Consider the following 19971-nt stretch of genomic DNA (forward strand, 5'->3'; position numbering starts at 1 on the left):
AAGCATCTATTTTAATAGCAATTGTGTCCATCCGCTATGATAGTCTGACCTCACATGACCAGGAAAAACTCAATACCTTTGTCTGTGCCGGAAAACATCCCGTCCGGATTGCAAGACATCTTGACGAACATCCGCTAGAGCGGCCACTGCCCCTTGGGCCACTGCAGCAGCTGATCGAGGCCTGTGACTGGCAGACGATGCTGACAAGCTCTTCCCCACCGTGCCAGCAGGGCTATGATTCACTGCTCTCCCGGAGCCTGGTTTGAAATGAGCAGCTAAGGCCAGGATCAACCTCATGATAGATTTCAAGTTCCCATCAACAATATCTGCCAAATGCAAATAAAGCCAAGGACGATGCCATTAACATGAAGTCCCACCAGAGTTGTATGTGACCAACAAGCGTGAATATAATTAAACCCAGTGGGACCATGCCACAAAACGAGGACTATACAAAAAAAGACAGCACTACAGCTTAGCTCTGCTTGCTTTGTACAGAGCAAACTGACTGCCACCTGCAGGTGACAAGTTCAAATGCTTTGAACAGACCGGAGCTTTCCCTCGATGGCTATTTCCAGCTAACAAGCCAGTAGCTTACGTGACAGCACATGACAATTAGTAAATGCTCACTGGAAAAGTACAGCTAATACTGAAGACTGCCACTGTATTAGCAGTCACTTCAATTCGCACATGGAATTTGGATTATTTTTTTTTTAAATACTAAATACCAGAGAACAGCAATGCATTTCTTTAGCAACAGTGTCCCGTACCATGAAGTGTTTGTAGCATCTTGCAACTACTAACTAGTCAGTTTTAATAATCTCATACTAGACATTTCCCCAGCCTACAAACTTGCTCAAACACATCGATCTCAAGTTCACTGCAAAGATCAGCCATCCTTTCAGACTAGGGTTTCTCAAAACAGTTTAGTCAACTGAGATACTCAAAGTCCATCAAAATAAGAGGAATAGGGTTTCCAAATATCAGGGACAGACTACAAAAAAAGAAGTCATAAGTGCTGGAAGCATGAAGACTGGTTATTACTTGCTTTGGTATCTGAAAAATTAGAAAGAACCCAAATAAGCCAGTGACTGTTACCTCCACATCATTCATGGAGAACACGGAGCCAAAAATTTGTGTGAACCACTTGAAGTTCTAGGTAGAGTCAATGTCAGAACTATAACCAGAGCTCCGGAGCTTGTGTCCCAGAATTGTGTGCCTGTATCCTATCCTATGACCACAAGACATCATTTCATTGCATATCCAGGCTGATACCTTTGCTTGTATAAGACTTTTATCAATATTGCTATCATTTCTATAGTCATGAGCTCATAACACAACTTGCAACATTACTGAAAGAAACAGTACAGCCACCAACCTGCCAGGAGCAGTACTATGGGAACAGTACTCATTATTCTTTATTTAAGTTCTAAACCTTTCACCAAGGCCTACAAACCAACAGCTTGTACGCTTCTGCTAACAAGGGTCAGGCATAATCCATCTCAGCATTCTTCACCTCTTTCTCATCTGAAGGGCCACAATCAGAACTGTGTACCCTCCCAGTACAGTCAGCAAACAGTAAGGATCAAGGCATGTCCTCTAACCTATAGATCTACACATATCTCCCACCCCCTCCCCAGCCATCCTTGTGATATATGACTAAACCCTGCTTATAGACACATGATTTTTCATATTGGGTCTCCTCCCCATTTACAGGCCACGTGAAACAGTATCACAGGCTTCCAGCAAACCAAAAACGTTTTTCTCATGTCTCATTTCACAGTAGCAGGTTTATATGGCCTTTTAATGAAAGATTCTGGGTTTATATTCCTCATCACACCATTATTTGATCTTCTCACTGCTCAGTAGCATGAGAAAAGGCACGTTCATTTCTCTACACTCTGCTGCTACCAAAAGCAGTCAAAAACGCAGTATCATTCAACCCAAAACCTGTTACTAAACCACAGAAGAAAAAACCAAACTCTCCCACAAACCAATACATTATGTGTTTGATATAAAACAGAGACAGGCCTTCAGCAGATAGAATCATCTGTGGTGACTGTCAGGGGCACATACCTTTTGCTGATGTCTGATGCATGCGGATCTTTTTTGATGCCACAAACTGTAAGACTTTCTCCACATTTTCCCTCATCTCCTGCTGGCTGGTGGGGTTGAACTGAACGCCATCCAACTTCTCACCAGCTAAAGAGTGAAAAAAACTTTATTAGAGAAGAACTGAACAGCTTGATGCTGTCACAGGAGTTGCTATGGGGACAGGGCCTGATCTCATCTCTTGTCTGGGTACTGCAAGAGTACAGAAGTCATCGTGCCCCTGTACTGGGCACTGGTGAGACCTCACCTTGAGTACTGTGTTCAGTTTTGGCCCCCTCACTACAGGAAAGACATTGAAGTGCTGGAGCGTGTCCAGAGGAGAGGCACCAAGCTAGTGAGGGGTCTAGAGAACAAGTCCTACAAGGAGAGGCTGAGGGAACTGGGCATGTTTAGTTTGGAGAAGAGGAGGCTGAGGGGAGACCTCATTGCCCTCTACAACTTCATGAAAGGAGGGTGTAGAGAGGTGGGGGCTGGCCTCTTCTCCCAAGTGAATAATGACAGGAGCAGAGGAAATGGTCTGAAGTTGCAGCAGGGGAGGTTTAGATTAGATATTAGGAAGAATTACTTTACTGAGAGGGTGGTCAGGCCCTGGAACAGTCTGCCCAGGGAGGTGGTGGAGTCACCATCCCTGGAGGTATTTAAGAAACATGTAGACATGGCTATTCAGGGCATGCTCTACTTCCTAAGATTATTGGTTTATGGGTGGGTGTGATATGGTGGGGTGATCCCTGACAGATTTTTAGCGCCGTTTTTTTAACTGTCTGCTAGAATATAAGGACTTTAATAGAATTGCATTTATGATTTGCTTTATGATTATTTTCTTTTAAAGTCACTCCTTCCCCCCTACAAGCTCTGATGTTTGTCATTAACATCTGCCAGTATGCCTGACAGATGTCAGAGCCAAGGCCAGCCTCTTCTACAGAAGATCTAAAACTGCAAGATGAAAAATAGTGCCATATGGCATTACTGACCTACAATCTCAATGAGCAAAGCAAGAATGACTCCATCTCGGAGATCTCGTCTCAGGTCTTGGACTGGCTTTATTGTTGGCTTCTTCTTCAGCTGGGAATTCACCCAGGCCACGTATGCCTGTAGCTGTTGCTGAAAATAGAAAACAAAACATTTGACATTATTGCCATTTCAGGGAGAAGTTGCATAGCGCTCTCACTTTTCTCTTTCATCTTTACAGATCTCATTATCTTTTGCCCTTGAAAACAAACACCAATGGTCTTATCCCAAAGCCTGCTGAGCACTAACTGACATCACGGCACACTGTGGTGCAGCTCACTCCATGCCAGAACAGGAAGAGCAAGCAGGCAGCAGGACAGGACTCATGATCTAGGCACAGCTGAGAAGAGAGCTTTACATTACATTTAATCTAGGTTGGTAACAAACCAATGCTGTCATCCCCTCATTTTTGGTGCCAGAATTGGCTCACTTCAGCATTTAGTGTCCCAACCACACTATTTGCTTCCACATACCAAGAAAGTGGAAAACCCACAATACAGAAGCAAGAAACCCTGTGTTATTTCCCATTAAACTATGCCATCTACCGAAAGAAACAACCAGGACAGATTTTGTGGAAGAGACAACAGCCTCCCTCCTTAACGCTCCCAGCATGGCTCATTTGTAACAGTTCATGCAACAGCCCCCTCCCCCCATTTCCTTAGAGCTCTGTCAGCATTTCTAATGGCCCAATTTCTATTTCTGTACATGTGGAAGCTGACTTGCCACAGCACTTAATGCCTGCAAGACCTGAGAGTGAGGAGCACTGCCTTTCCCACAGGTCATACTGGATAGTGCTCATATAGCCGCATACCCACAAGGGTAAAACCAAGGAAACTGAAACTCCGGCTTCTGGTCAGTGTGAGGACCCATCTGGCTTAAGTGACAAAGGCAAAGAGCAGATTCACATGACTTTTCCCCTTCCATTCCCCTCTCAGTAGCACTTGCACGGCTAGTAGGAGCTCTAGTAACACTGAAATCCCTTTGGGCAGGGCTGGTGTAGTACATGGAGGGTAAACAAACTTATCCATTTATGGGATTACCTCCCTTTTCACTAAGCTTCCCATTATTGTGCCAATGTGGCAGGTTTTAAGTCTCCATTCCATATTATCTTAGCAATGACAGAATTTATGCTTTTACAGCTCATCAAAGTCACAATCTGATCACGGCTTCACTCCTAATCACCCTGACATAGGAAATCCAACTTTAATCACGCCATAGTTCGGTCTGCTGGTTCAGAAAGGTGACTGGACCTGTATTCAATCAGTTCCGCTCACTCAGCAGAGAGCTGGAGAGCAGAACAGAGGAGATGAGCTTGGGAGACTGCCTGATGGCTTTTGGAAAAAAAAAAAAAAGCAGCAGAAGTGGCAGATCTGATACATGCTTGCTGGAGCAGACTTGGCCTGTCATGTGGATTGGATCTGCATGCTCTTCCTTGGCTCTAACAGCAATGATGCATGTCAGTTTTGCCTGCCCAATTTCTGAGGTCTTTATTTTCTACTTAAAGTGACTGGGCACAGCAGAGAATCGACAAGCCTTGACTTTCTCTCTCTCTTGCACAAGTTGATGATCCTGTATTGACTTTTCAGCAGTAATAACTGTTGCGAGCAGCAAAAAGCACCCCCACCTCCTGCAATTTTATTTTAATTGATCATGGGGGTACTGAGGTTCAGTCTCACAACACTCTAACCCCAGAGCCAGAGAGACTACAAGCCTTCTGTTACACAGATTCAATAAATCTTTAATTTATTCAAACAAGTACCAGAGAAAAGAGGCAGGTTTGTTTATAGTAAAGCAGCATAATTACAGAAATATCTAGATTCGTAAGTAAAGAAGTACCAATAGGGTTGCAGTATGAAAACTGCATCTGAAGCCTATGTAATTTAGAGAAATAATTTTATCACAGTTGTGTTTACTAATTTTTTGTCATTTTTCAAATAATTTTATAAAGTTCTAAGCTGTTATATTGTACTAATTCCATAAGGGCATCTTATTTCTCCAGCCTACAGAAAAAATGCAATTTTTACAGTCTATACAGTTCTTCCATTCAGACACTTCTGTTTCTACTCAAAAGAAAAAAAAAAAAGACCCTTTCACTAAGCAATTTGCTTTATATTTCTTTCCACTGAACATTCTTCATGCATTTGTAAGAAAGCATTTTTAGCAAACTTTTAGTCTCTACCTCTTAAAAGCATGAGAAGGTTGGCGTTGTTGTTATTAGAAAAAAAATTAATCCCAGTGTATTTACATTTTAAAAATTATTAATAAAAGGAGGATTTTGAGACAATAGAATATGGATGTCACCATTACAAAGTAATTTCTTACCAGTAGCTGCTGTAACATTGCAAACTTAAGTTTCATTAGCAGACCGACTTTGGTTGGTTGTTTTTGCTTTTCCCTCCTCCCCCATTAAAGCATAAGATTTTCCAGCAGAAGTTCAGACAGTTGGACTGATCAACATTTCCCGATTTTGTAGCCAAAATCTAAAAGATCTAATGACTTTAGCAAGACACTTGGATTGCTGCAAAGCGAAAATCCCAGGGAGTAAACCGTCACTTCTGGAACTAAGGTGAGCAGTGACTGAACTTACTAAGAAAATAACAGATATAAAAGTTTAGTGACCTAAAAATGGCGAAGTGATGTTAAATGTATGAAGGGACAAAACTGCCAAGCAGCTCAGCAGAAATCGCAACAGCAATTTTTAAGTTAGTGAGTCAAAAATGCTTTGCTTCACCAATCTCTGTGGCTTCCCCACCAGCTGGCATGGACTGGCAGCAACAAGGACATTGTGGGCCATACCTTAAAACCCAACACCTCCAACACAAGCACAAGCCTTGATCCACAGCCACAGATTCGGTTTAATGAATGAGACCCATTAAAGAAGTAAAACTCTTCTGATACTCCCTCAGAATTCCATTTGTTTCAAAACCCAAGACAACTATCTCAATTTACAACAGAACAGCCCTGAGTAGTACCACAGCAATACAACCTACTTGGATGGACATCGTTCATGTCATCTGTTCTGGAAGGTACTCCAGGTATCATCTTCCAGCACAGAGAAAACAAAGATTTGCTAGAAACGTATTCTTCCACAAGCACAGCAGCTGTACACAACCTACTCCACTCCACAAAAATACTCCCTAGCCTATGTTTGTCATTTGTCCACAGAAATACATCAAAAACAGATGCTCCATCACCATTTGTGGCTACAGGCTCAATGTCCTACAGCGTAGGACATTACATTTTGTGCCTTCTAAATAATTAGCAAAAGGAGGTACTAATCCCAGAGGTAGAGCAAACAGAACACAACCCAGAATGAGTTAAGGATGAAGAACAAGCCTTTGTGTCTAGGAGGCTGGACCCACTAGTCCCCCAGACCTGCTCAGCTTCCCTGCTCTGACAGTTGCTCAAATTCTTACACTCCTCTTGTTTAGCTTTTGTCTTTCTCATTGAGGGGAAAGATCCTGTGGGACCTATTACACCAATTCCTGTGATGCTGTAACTATGCTATTACAGCTTCCTACAGAACCTCCAAACATCATAAGATTAAACAAAACCCTGGAGATTCCCCTTGTTGGTTTATAACCTGGTATAGCTGACAGCTATATCCAAGAACAATCAGAGAGGGAACAGCTATTGTTCTATCTAGCTTACCCTCTTCCTTCATAATAACAGAATAATTAGCAGAATAATTCTTCCTTCAACCACTGACCACTCAGGAATTTTCCACTTCTCCTTACATTTTAATCTGAACTTCTGTTTAGCCGAATCTTAGACTTGATGTGGCTCACACTGTTCTACTCCCACATCAATATTTCTTTCTAAACCGGGATTTTCAGAGGAGAAACATATCAGCCTAGGCTAAGATTTACTGTGCAGAGCACATGTTATTAGGATTATGGTGGAGTTAAGCTTAATCCTATTTATGTTAACACAGCTTTGTGTTCCAAAAAAAGGCCAGGTTTACCTTTACCTTGCAATTGGAAGAATAGCTCCCTTACCTGAAGGTAGTTGGAGCCAGACTGCTTCAGGTCCTAGGCAGATCATTGTAGGGTGTTTATATCCAAGTCACCCTGGAAGCCCTAAAAGACTTTGCAGGACAGGAGAAAATTTGTAAAGCAAAGCACTAGGGACCACCTGCAGTTGTAAGGAATTTCCCAACTTGCAGGCACTTCCACTGGCAAATTACAAGTTAGCGCTTCAGTAAGCACAATGCATCTCAGAGCACAATTTTACTTTGGATAACTTATTCAGCACATATCCTGAAGAAGTACCTCAGACATACTGGCTATAGGAAAGCAACAATGGAGGTCAGAAGCATTTATCTTTGTGCTTTCAATTGACAGCTAATGACATGCAGGAGGAAAGCGTCCTTCCAGGGTCAGCACTTTTTTTTTTTTTTTTTTCCTCAGCAGCTGTAATCCCTTACTGATAATTACAATTAGGTGTCATTATCCAGTATTTTCCACAGGTGGAAGAAAAGCAGCAGCTCTGTTGCAAATCTCCTGCGAGTTGTAGGTGGCCTTGCTATTCTCATTTAACCAGTGCAATTCACCACCTGCTGCCTAGGGCTCACGTTTCTCCCCTCTCAACCATCAATCAGTCCAGTCAGCCTGAAAATAAATATAGGTAGGTCACAATACCTTGATGTGCTGCTGTCTTTTATTATCAGTGCCATCTAAATTACATTGTATGAAGTTAATTTTCACCTCCTCTGAGATTAGAGTATTGCACGTTTTGAAGTTGGCCAAATCTTCATTCTTGGACAAAATCGTTCTTTACCAGGCAGATGCCTTCAGAGAGCATGACCTCCTTGCTATTGCGTTACTGGAGATTCCCATGGCACTCTCTGCTTCTAGAAGAGACTTACTTTTCTGTACTCATTTGATGAATTTGAATCTATCCTTATTGTTGGATTTAGGGAATCAGCCTTGAAGAATAATGTTTCTCATAATCTTTACTCTGTTCTTCCTTTATACCCTATGGACATTGCCCAAGCACCAGGTCTAACAAGGTCAACAATAATAGCCCTCATGCTATGAGGTTGGTGCCAGGATGAAAGCCATTGAGTGTCCTGTCTGTTCAGAGCACTGAACCAAATATCTGCAACAGCAAAGCTCAAATGCTAGCCTAATTGCATCAGGATGTAATATTTAAGGCCTTGTATAATTTCTAAGCTTTCTGACATTACCTTAATTAGATGGAAACTGTAATTTTCCATCCATTGTTCCTCCAGTTTGATTTTTGTTTAAGAAAAAAGCAGAAAATAAAAACTCAGAAGCAAAGAAAATGTTTCTCTCTGCTCTCAAAGCCAGCTGAAGATTTTTTTTTTTCTCAGAATTGCTCCTTAAATGTGATTCACAGGCAGAAGAGCAGCAGGTTTTGCTCAAATCCTGACTGTACTGCTGGGTTGAAATGTCAACTGCCTATGGCATCCCAGCTAAACTACCACTTGGTTACTGGGAGGGGAACAAGCGTGTGGTCTACTAAGAAAGCAGCTTACTGTCAGACTTTCAGATGCCAACTCAAGTGGCGGAAGGTCTGTGAAGGATGACGTTTAGAGCTGAAGGTATATTTCACGTGTTGCCTGAAAGCAAACAATAGCAAAAATTTCCAGAGTGCCCAGCTATCCATCAGGACATGTAATTTTTCATTGCAGTTTTCCACATCTTGCACAGTCCTTTACCCATTAACAGGAGGAGCTTAAGTGTTAAACAGCAAGGCCCAATTTTATTCAAACACCCTAAGTTCTTTCTAGCATTTTGATCTTTACTTCTTGTTGCATAGCCAATAGCTGCCATACTCCACTCCAGAGACATACAACTTTCAGTACAGAATGAATAATTCTTACCTGGGCCTACATATACTGGTATTTTATTAATTTAGTGTTGCATTTCAGAATCCTTTTGGAAGAGCTTAGTAGATGCAAATATAAGATCTCTTTAAACAGCTTGTGAAGCCAGCAGCACCACTCATATCTGAAAGACAGTTATGCTCTGTATTTTGTTGCAACCCAGCAATAACTAACCTTGAGGAAACTAGGCCTAGGTGGGCAAATGGTAAGAAATGCATATTTGACAGCTTTTTATCTCTGTAGAACCAAGGAGTTATTTAATTTGTTCAAAACAAAAGCCTGATGCCTTTTAATATAAGAAGCATTTTCCTTCTATTGACCTTTTGCCAAGATATATCCTTGCTGTCAGACAGTGATCTCACTTGGGCCATCCATCTGCCAGATAGGGGTATTTTTGTGAGTGGCATCTAATTGTGCTTTCTTCAAACAGTAATTTTGCCTGTCACTTTCATAATACCACATGCAAATATTCTCCCTGCAATTCATCTGTTTTCTACCTATATGTCCTTTAACTCCAATCTGTTCATAAAAGTCCTGGGATCACTCACTATACCTTCCACATCCACAGTGGCAGTTCTATGCACCCTTCTTATGTTCAGAAATATGAAGATGGTATCTGTTCCTTAAACAAATTGCAGTCAGCAACTACTCTGGAAGTCTACTGGATAGAAAGTCATGTAAAATTAACCTTGCTAGGATGCAGTCCTTTGAATCAACAGTCAGACATCCACACCCCAAATGGTTACTGCCATTCGAAGCCAGGCTGCTTCTTTAGGGATCATTTCTGGCACTTTTGGAAGATGTTTTAGTGCCTCTGCATTTTCCCCAATCTGGTATTTTGAGGCCCCTTTCTCGCACAGGCAGTGTTTCTATGCAAGCATATAAGCAAAAAGCTGAGCCACAAGAGATCTTTTACTATAAACTGCCAGTACTTTGGAGCGCATGATTCACCCTGAATTATCAAATGGTTCCACTACACCCAAACAAAGTCTAAGGTCTGTCAAAACAAGTTGCACTGAGACATTCCCTGATGCTACAGGAAAGAAAAGGAGCATTGTTCCTTATTTAGCAGAATGCAGTCACTAGCCCTGTACAGACAGGGAAAAGCAGCTTTGTGAAGAGACTGAGCACACAGTATGACTGAACAGTGCTTTTTGCAGGCAAGAACCTTTCGTATGAAGAAAAGGGGAAGGGACAGCCAGTGTGATTGCTTGGTCCAGGATGAAGGGCACTAAAGGCACGTTTAGGACACTGATTCTGTTCCTCAGTCTGCCAATGACTTGCTGTGAATTTGACAGCCCACTTTACCTCTGTGTGCCTCAGTTTCTAGCTATAAAGCAGCTGTACTAATTTTTATGTTCCTTGTAAAATGCTTTGATAACAATGACTGTTATCAGGCAAATACACTGTAATACACCATGCCAAAGGACGGCCACTGCTATGCAACCAAGTAATAGCCTGGCTTAGAGATACAGTGAACCTCAGGCAGGGATTGAATCCTAACTGCTCAACCCATAATTCTACATAACAGCAAATACATCCTTCCCTTGCTGATCGTTCTATTGCTGTCCAGGCACGAGAGCTTTGGGAAAAATTCTTAAAAAATTCCTGCTAGAGGATGCAATTCTCTGCTAAACTACATCTTCATGTAAATCCAGGTGTGGGAAGCCCCAGCTGTGTTTTCTGCTATCTGTACTTGAGGCTTAGCAGAATTACAATACAGCAGCTGCCCAGTCCCTTGCAGACCTGACAGGCAACCTGGCAAGGTTCAGGCAGTTCTTCAGATCCCAGCCTTTGTCACTCTGGCCAAGCCTTAAACAAGTGTGCCTGATTATCCTGTGGCTTTAACAGTGTAGAGCGGATGTAAAATACTAGAGGACTCATACCCAAACAAAGCTGTTGTGAAGTAAGTCTTGGCCCTACTATGTAGAAAACAGCAGCATCTCTAAAGAGATGCTTCTTGTATTTAGTGTGACCCAGGCTCTCTGGGATTCAGTACTACAGGGAGCACTTAGTTATGGGCTGGTTCCAATGGGCTGAACTGGACAAGGGAGACAGGAGCCAAAACAGCTCTCTTCATAGTGAATCCTATTAGCTATAAATAGCACTCATTGCAAGGAGAGGGCGAGTGCAAGTTTCTTCTGCTAAGATCATTGTAGCAGAGGCATTTTTATCACAGATCATGCATGTTACACCAAGGGGAAGAGAGCGGATGCCAGAACAAGACAGTAGTAAGTCTATATTGCCAGAAAATTACATCAACCAGAAAAGCAAACCAAAATCAAACCCAGGCCATTTACCACAGCAAGGATTCAAATCACCTCAAGTTTACGAACAGATAGAGCAACCCTTGAAGAGTGAGGGAAAAAGACTGTATGTGTGGGAAATCATGAAACACCTACTGCAGATGCTACTCAGCTAAGAACCCACTACTCAAGGGAAAATACTACATGAAGCACTTGGTGAGGGGGCAGACAATGAGCAGCTTACTAGGGAGAGAAAACAGAGCCCTACCTGAACTCCACCAGTTCCTGAGTGCAGATCACTGGGGAGTAGCTGTTCTCACATAGCAAAATATGTAGGTATTTCTCCATGTAGACAGAGCCTTATGAGGTAGCCTTGCTGCTGTTAGGAGACCCTGATTTCAAAACAACCTCTGCTTGTGCTCCTAAAAATTCACTGCCGTTTGACTCTCTGGAGAAGAGCCAATCCCAGGCCTGTTGTTCAATGTAATCTCAGAGGGAAAAAATAGCAATTTCAAATGACTCATTGCACACAAACAACTACATAATTAAGATTGCCAGAGGAAATGATCTTCTAACTTGAAAAAGAGAAGGTACATTATTGTTAAGATACATACACATTAATGTCTTGGAGCTGTCAGGCCCATTTCTGACACAGTTCTGTGTGCCCCATCTGTTTAGAAGAACTGACACAAGTGTGAGCACGTATCTCAAATAAACTGCATTTCTTTGCGGAGAGAGAACAAGCTGAGGCCACATGGACAGGGTCACCACAGAGAAGACCCTGCCCTGTATGGTTTCCTTGCATTATAAACTACTGCTTTTAGCAGTCACTCATTCCCATGCCACTATCCAGCTGTGGGATTGAATTATTTAGCTGCCTCAGAGCAGGGTAAGTCTCAATAAACAGCAGGGAACACCTTCAAGGCAGGATAGTCCATTAATGAGAAAGGGACAGGAGCTGCGTGATGCCCACAGGGGAGTTTGCTGCATTTCAACATTCAAACAAAAAGTCATCATGCTTTAGATGTCTACAGCTGACACTGTCCACAACATATTTTGGGCAGGGACTCTGAAAGGGAAGGGAAATACACTGCCTGCACTTGCAATTTACAGGGCCCCTTTACCAATCTGTGATTATGTTCATCATGGAGAAAACATCAATCTAACAGATGATCTGTGAAGCAAAACAGGCATTACCTGCAGAAAGGACAACACTGCTGCATTCTCCATCTCCGCTCCCCTCAGGATGGACAGAGAGGGAAGCGAATGCAGAGGAACAAAAGAAACTGTAGCATCTTGGCTTTGTGGATAGCTTTCCAGGCATGGATTATTGACCAAGGGCACAAGATATAGACACACAATCTTCCAGAGAAACTGGAACTATTCCTGGCCTCTAGGTCCCAAGTGTGTGTAGGGTTGCAGCTGAGCTCTGCACATACACCAAGGAGCTTGCTAGCAACATACTTACTTGTAATGCACAGATTTGGAAACTACCTCCTTGTATTTCAAGGTATCTAGTCACCAAAAGAGCTACCTGTCCAGAAAAGATGCCCTATCAAAAGAACAGACGTGGAATCAGCAAGGCAATTCCTGCAATACTGCAATTCACTGCCAGTGTTAAATTCAGTCCGACTTTTTATGTTGAATCTGTTTTTATACCCGAACAGTAGGTTTAGTAGCCAGCCACTTCCAGCCTTCTAAGATCACGGTGCTGTGTTGGGATCAGACACCTTGGGACACTCACATTCAGGGACTTCTATTAATAAGCACCTAAGGTACAAAGAGATAGGGGAGGAAGTACAGTTGGTGGATCAAAACAGAAAGCATGGAATTACAAGGTTTCTCTCTCATTTCCAATTGTGTTTTTGATGTGATGCATGTCCGTGGCAAGTCACTTAACCTCTCTGTACTGAAGGTTCTGCACTTGCAAAAGTGATTTTAATTTACATTTGCTATAATGTGAACTGTGTGATGTGGCAAAGAGATCCCAAGAGTGAGACATGACAGTGAATCTGTTTTTATGGTGGGAGAGGGACCTTTTTCCACAGCTGAGCAGCCTGTGGGTAAAACCAGTCAGTCAGGGTGGGGCTAGCACTGAATGTAAAACTGCTCTTTGCTCCCATTATTAATTATATTTTTAGTATATACAGGATACTATTAGCTTATGCCGGAGAAGGATCTGCTGCCCTCGAGCACATAAGTGTAAGCTTGAGCTAAAGCAATACCTTTGCTAGCTAAAAATGAGACTGAATACGCCGTGGAGGAGGGGATGGAGCATTTAGACAGTTAGGCGGAGCAATCAAAGGAGACCTGTGGCTGGCGTGAAGCTGTGAGGCTCAAGTTTCATACCCAGTTTGTTTTCCCTGTGATGATGGGTGCTGTTAAGCCCAGGAGGGGTGTTCCTTTTCTATGAAGAATGGAGTATGGGGGCAGAACAGTCAGGTGGGGGCTGAGCTTTGCAAAGATGAGGAACCACTAAACACAAACAAAAATAAGCTATGCACTCTAAGAAAGAATAAAACACACCAAGAGACTATCCTTGCCACCAGATGAGAAAGCAAATAGCCAGCTACTGTTTGGTTTCAGCACAAGCCCCCACAATTTTCCTTCATTTTCAGCTTACAGAGAGAAAATTACATGCCAGCATGGTCTACACGATGCCCAGACAGGCAGTGGCTGCCCAGGCATTTTGTACTGAGTCCATAGAGTCCAACAGAACTATTTTTTTTGTGCACCCTAGAGGGAAGCTGACAGCCATCCGCACTCCCCGTGCAGTTACAGGATTCTCATCTCTGGAATTTCTTGGTACTTCTCACTCCTTCTTTATGATTTATTTGTCTCCCTGACAGAAGAATAAATCAAAAAAGAACACTTTTAAAATCGTATTTTCCTGACCAAGATAAATCTAAGTCCCCTAGAGATTCAACATACAGAACAAGATGAGGAAAAAAAAAATTCCAGTCTGCCCTTTGTCAGCCTCTCCCAAGAAATGTGTCCGCAAAGCAGACTTCCAGGCTTTCCAACAGCCTTCAGATATTGAGACTTCATTTACTCAGGAGTCAATTCTATAAAATATCCTGTGCTCCCCACCCTTTCTGCAGTTTGTATTATTTAATAGTACAACACTAAAGTGCTGCAAAAAGAATAAAAACTCCGAGCTAAAAGCACCAGCTGCAAACCAGTCACAAACTCTTCAAAAAATTACGCTGATTTGCAGACCCCTGGCTGAGCTGCCCAGTATGCCCTTCTGTTAGCAAGCAGCTCTCCCACCCTGAAATCTCACTCATTTTTCTCCTTCTCTGTTCCCCAAAGCACAGGAAAACATAACAATTCCTGAGAGATGTTGCACAAAAGCATGCGTCTTGCCCCAGAAAGGTCTGCGTGAGACTCGGGACATGCATTTACCTCTGTGAATCCTTCCTGAAGAATATCCAGTAAATTCCCTCTGGCCAAACAAGCAAGCATTCTCCACGAGCCCACGGATGGGTGAGTGTTTCAGAGGACACAGGGCAGATCCTCCAGCTCTGGGCACGATCTCTTCCTCCTCCTCGCAAAGACAAAGAGTTGGAGCTCATCAGGAACCGCATTCATAGTCCCATATGTGCAGCCCGTTACTGCACACAGATAGTTGAGCCAAAGTCAAGGCTTGCACTGGGCATGCTCGAGAGGGAGCTGCTGGGGGAGTAGCGGGAGAGATGTCATACGTTCCTATAGAAACGCTTCAGCTTACAAGATGCAGGCCCAGGACTGAGTTGGGGCAACATCTGAAACCCATTTCCAGCAGTCGTACTCACACAAAACCTGCTGCGTCAAAGAGATTTTTAAACCCACCAAACACAGCAAGCCCTGTATGGCATGGGGGCAGGGAGAGAGTCAAAGAACGGCAAATAGCAGACGCCTTGCTTAGCTAGAAAACCAAAAGGAAGGACTGTAAGAGCTGCCAGCTTTAACCCTCAGCAATCATTCTGCAGCCCCAAAGAAACAGCAGCATTGTCAGCAATCTGATAGAGGCAGGAAGCTGCAAACCAGACCGCAAAACAGCTCGTAACATTTGCATAGTACTCGGCCTGCTCTAGCTGTCCAGGCAATGAAGTCGAAAGAAGAAAAAAGACAGAAAGCTTTCAAACTAGAATTCAGTACAATCTCCAGCAAATTTTCTAAATCAATAATAACTGCATTCATTCCAAAAACAAGTATCAAATATCTCCAGGCAATCTCTCAAACTTAATTTCACCTTCCAGGAGATGCCCAGGGGAAAAAAAAAAAAAAAGGAAAATCTCTCAGAGAGGATGAAGACACCTTCTGCCAGGGGCTCTGGCTGCCAGTCCACAGAGCAGCACTGCCATACTGCCCAGTGATACCAGACTGTGCCTTCAGATTTTAAAATATCTGGCCACGTATTTCTAAGTGGGAGACACATTTAAAAACAAACATGTTTTTCTGTCTAGGTGTTTAAGCATCTGGAAGAAAAGGCAATTGCATATTAAGTTAAATATTTTACCCTGTCACATATGGAGATGCAGCTAAAATACAGAAAGACAAGCCACAGGTATATTTCCCTCTGTAACCAACTCAAGTAACTAAAAAGCGAGTCAGTCCCCACACCTCTATGACTTAAATTTTAAATTATTTATCCATGATTGCCTCACTTTTCATAATTCAGTGGGAATTGAGATTTTTATGTTTGCATTATTTGGAATATCACATCTGCTAAGCAAAACAACAGATCGCTGTGAGGCTTTGCATAAAATCTTGTAAGCTGGCAATGCTGGTGGTTAATGCCTTGATCCAGTTTACTTTTGAGACTCAAAATGCCATTAAATAGACAGCGATAAATATTTATCCCCATTTTTTGTGATGCAATTAAGTAGCTTACGCCCTTGCAATTTCAATAACATTTCATAGCAAAACTGAGTGCTTTCCCCATCAAACAGAAAGTGACCTAATTTTAAAAAAACAACCACCACAAAACACACTCTAAGCCTTTTCTTCGGACTTTATAATGCTATTCTTGGCTAATAATCTAAAAAAAAAAGTTACATTTATTATCTGTTTTTCACTGCTACATAGTAAACATACATTTAATAGAAAACTTCTAATATTAACAGGTAAGGATGCTGAGGTCATTTCTGGAACAAAAAAAACAACAGATGAAGTAAGATCATATGCACTGTAATGCACAGAGAGGTTGCAGATGGCTGTTAGGTGTTCTCGGATTGTTTTTATAATTTGTTTTATGAATGTGATAGCAGATTAAATATTTTATGCTCATAATCCCTGCAAATTCTAGATATTTACCCTTGTCCTTTGAGAAGCAGAGAAGCTAAATGTAAGCAGACCCTAGTCACAGACTTTATATTGGCAACATAACCCAAATTTACAGGATTAAAAAAATAAATACAAATAAAGAGGTACTATGTTCAAACAGCATAGAAATACAAAACACAAGCAGGATTTAAACGTAAAATATACGGTTTAAATCATGGTAAGATGATACACTGAGACCACCAGTTTGTTTATCACAGCCCACCTCAGTGGCATTTAGTAGGTGTCCTGTTTCATTAGAGATAGGCAACAGTAAAGCACTTTTAGCATTTGTGCTCCACCCTGTAAGGACTATAACACACTGGGCAACAGCAGGATACAGAGACTGCTATTAAGTCACTGCTTGCAGTGCAACCTGCATTTGTCCATAGAGCTTGTATGTTAAGTCTTGGCAGGCGTGTCTAGTCTGTCAGGGATGCAGACTGGCTTTGTTCAGAAGTGGAACATGGCTATTTGATCATCTGAACTCAACCCATTTCCCAGGCCTCTGCACAAGCTCTCCGTGGCACCATTCCCGTTTACAGCTTAGTGGTCATATGAGATACATAACACATCCTTCAATCACAGTGTGTTCCCTATGCTATTGCATAGCAGGATGCGTTACACAGCGTGATAGTGAGGGGGCTGTCAGCTACATCGATTGAGCAGCTGGCTTTGCATATAAACCACACAGAGCCCTGGACTTCCTTTCAGAAACATAGTGATGGATCTATATATATATAACAGATAAAATAGTCAAATGTGGTCCAGAGAAGGGCAATTTCTCCTAGGCCAACTAAGTACTGCAAATGAAAAAAACCCACAATTACGTAGTTAATTGTACTGAGAAGTGTTTCTCACTGCTACTCCCTATACCCTGATTTCCTGCCACAAATCAGAAGACCTAAAGCCAGATGTGTCACCCATAGTATGTACACTAGTGTCATCCCTGAGAAATGCAGAAATACTATCTCAGATAAACATGTTGGCAGAACTGGGAAAAAGTTGGTTTGGATTGAAGAGACTAGTCAAGCCAGATGCCCTACCCTGCCTGCCTTTTGGATCAACCAAGAAAAGCTGGGACTGAAGTCCAAAATTCAGGTGGTCACTTTCAGTCTCATATGCCTGCTACAGAGCTTCTACCTACTAGAAAAACAACCCAGCGAAAGGCAAGTGTCCTCATTATACGTGCCAGGTTCAGGTACAGGCCAGCTTGCAGTATGTTTTCCATCAGAGATTTTGTCATCAAATGTTTACTTCTACATGGGGGTTCTCATCATTGAAACAGAACTGCTTTGCTTTGACAGTATGTCAGAGAATAGAAACTAGGCCACTTCTGATGGCTAGACTGAGAGGCAGAGTATGCTGAGCCATTCTTCTGTTTATTGTGGTAACAAAAATGCATCTTGGGTGTATGTGTGTGCTGAAAATACCTTTTAAAGTTAAATGCCTGTTTTCCCAGCTTTGTGTTTCGCTCGTAAGTTTCAAGCTTCTCGTAGCAGGAATCCTATTTTTCTTTCAGTTTTATAACATCGTAATAGATGTCTCTGAATGTTATCTTTACAAGAAGCAAACAAAACAGCCTCCCACTAAAACTAGTGCTTCATAATTCTCCCTGAAGATGATTCCAAAATGAAGGGCAGGGGGCAACGATATGAAAGGGATGTCCCCATCAACTGTTCGTGTGTGACTGACCTTCAAAACAGACATGTAGGATGGCGGTTTGGTTGGTGACATTGCCCTCTCCTGGCCAGTTTCAGCATAACCCTAACCCTCGTACTTGACCCCGTTGAATTCCGGGCAAGGTGCATGACAAAGCCCTGTTACAAAGCCCGTTTCCTGTTGTTGTGATGAGACTGTCGTCCTGTCACAGCAGCACCACCAGTGTCAACACATAAGCCTTCCTTCAAGACTTACATTCAAGGATTTTAAGGCATTTTATCAATATTCTCTGCTTGTTTCTCTTAGAAAGATCAACAGCCACAGTTCACCTCTGGTAATGAAATTTTGGCTGGGGAAATAAAAGCAAGTGAGGCTGATTCAGAAACAAAGGCCGTGAGGTTTGTGAGGCCATGACTGCTAGCAAAAAGAGCTGCTTAATGTAAATAACACCTTTGTGCTTCCCTTCCCAACCTCCCCATGAAGCATGCAAAACAGAGGTCAGACACAGAAAGGACTCCCAGAAACTCACAGAGGATGCAGCAGGCTGTGATGTGTGTTGGGGCACCATGTCCATCAGAGTTCCCATGCTGGATGCCACAGCTCAGCTCAGTACCAAGGGGAAAGCACCAGCACTCCTTCCCCCTTGAAGCCTGAGGGGGAGAAAGAAACGTATTAAGGAAAAAAAGGAAACAATTTTCTTAGAGAGAGAACAGGCTTACTAATGAAATGTCTGAATATAACTAAAACAAAGGACAAAAGTTGTCACCGTCTTTCAGTGCCTGCAGAAAGTTTACCTAAGGGCTTAGGGAAATTTACATGAAAAGTATGTATGGTGGACAGAATTCCCCTGAAACACATGTGAAAAAGATTCCCAATTACATTGGCTTACACTGCACATAGGATTTAATTATCTCTTCCCGTTTGTGGAGGAAGAATCCAAGTTCAACTGAAGTCAAATATGCCAGCCAAAGCTGTACTGGTCCCTAGTGTCAAATATTTGGAGTATTACTTGATTCAGTGCATTTGGCCCAGACAGCAAAGATTCATAAATAATTCTAGGTAACTTCCAAATACTGGAAGGAATATATTTAGGAATTTTCTGGTAATCTATCTTTAGTTTTCCTTTGGAAGTCCAGAGTCAACTCTGGTGAAGGGAAAAGTGGGGGAGTTTGGAAGAGCCAACAGAATGGATAATGGTAAGATTCCTTGAGAAAGACTGAATGACAATAGGAATCCCTGTTTTCAATAATCACGTAAAGGTGGGCAGGAGAATAACCCTTAGGCAGATGGTCACTGTTATCTTGGTCATGTCATCCTGGGACATCTCTAGGGACCAAACGTTAGGGGTAGGACAGGATGGGAGACGGAGGCAGAACCAAGGCGGGTTGCTGAATCTGCTCAGGGTGGAAGTACTTTGGCTTATTCTGCAAAGCAGGGCTGGGAGGGAGCGGGCAGGGAGACCCCGAGGCCCGGGGCCTCAGAGGGTCTGTGTGGCCCCAGATGTCTCTGGAAGAGGGATTGGCCAAGGGGGGGTTGCAGCATGGGGTTCCCTAGGAGCAGGGGGGGTCTTGGGGTGGGGGACTTGGGGTACCGGGAACAGGCCACCATCCCAAGGAGCAGGGGCATGCCGGGGGCTGAGGAGCCCCTGGGGAGGGGGTGGCAGAGGGAAAACCAGGGTCCCCATCGGGTGATGTGGGGTGGTGTGGGTCCCCGCGCCCTGCCGCCCTACCTGATCCCGGCGCGGGCGGGAGGGTGCAGGCCCGGCCCGGGACCGGTCGCGACGCGTCTCCG

The 19971-nt window shown here is 42.9% G+C and overlaps 1 protein-coding gene across 3 annotated transcripts in view; it reads right to left on the bottom strand.

Moving 5' to 3' along the window:
* The window catches only part of DIXDC1 (DIX domain containing 1), a 42465-nt gene extending 22494 nt beyond the window's left edge, over positions 1 to 19971 (bottom strand). Inside the window, exons 1-5 of one of the 3 annotated variants that reach the window (XM_014949624.1) lie at positions 19910 to 19971; positions 18710 to 18830; positions 3081 to 3210; positions 2074 to 2199; positions 77 to 326 (exon numbers count right to left, since the gene is read on the bottom strand). In XM_014949624.1, coding sequence (XP_014805110.1) covers positions 77 to 326; positions 2074 to 2199; positions 3081 to 3210; positions 18710 to 18766 — 563 coding nt within the window. In that variant the 5' untranslated portion in view covers positions 18767 to 18830; positions 19910 to 19971. Of the gene's footprint in view, positions 1 to 76; positions 327 to 2073; positions 2200 to 3080; positions 3211 to 14619; positions 14859 to 18709; positions 18831 to 19909 lie in introns of those variants that run through there. The other 2 variants (XM_014949623.1, XM_014949622.1) reach the window with 2 other exon arrangements.

This window comes from Calidris pugnax, unplaced genomic scaffold, assembly GCF_001431845.1.
Source record: "Calidris pugnax isolate Ruff unplaced genomic scaffold, ASM143184v1 scaffold180, whole genome shotgun sequence".
NCBI classification, from domain to species: Eukaryota; Metazoa; Chordata; class Aves; order Charadriiformes; family Scolopacidae; genus Calidris; species Calidris pugnax.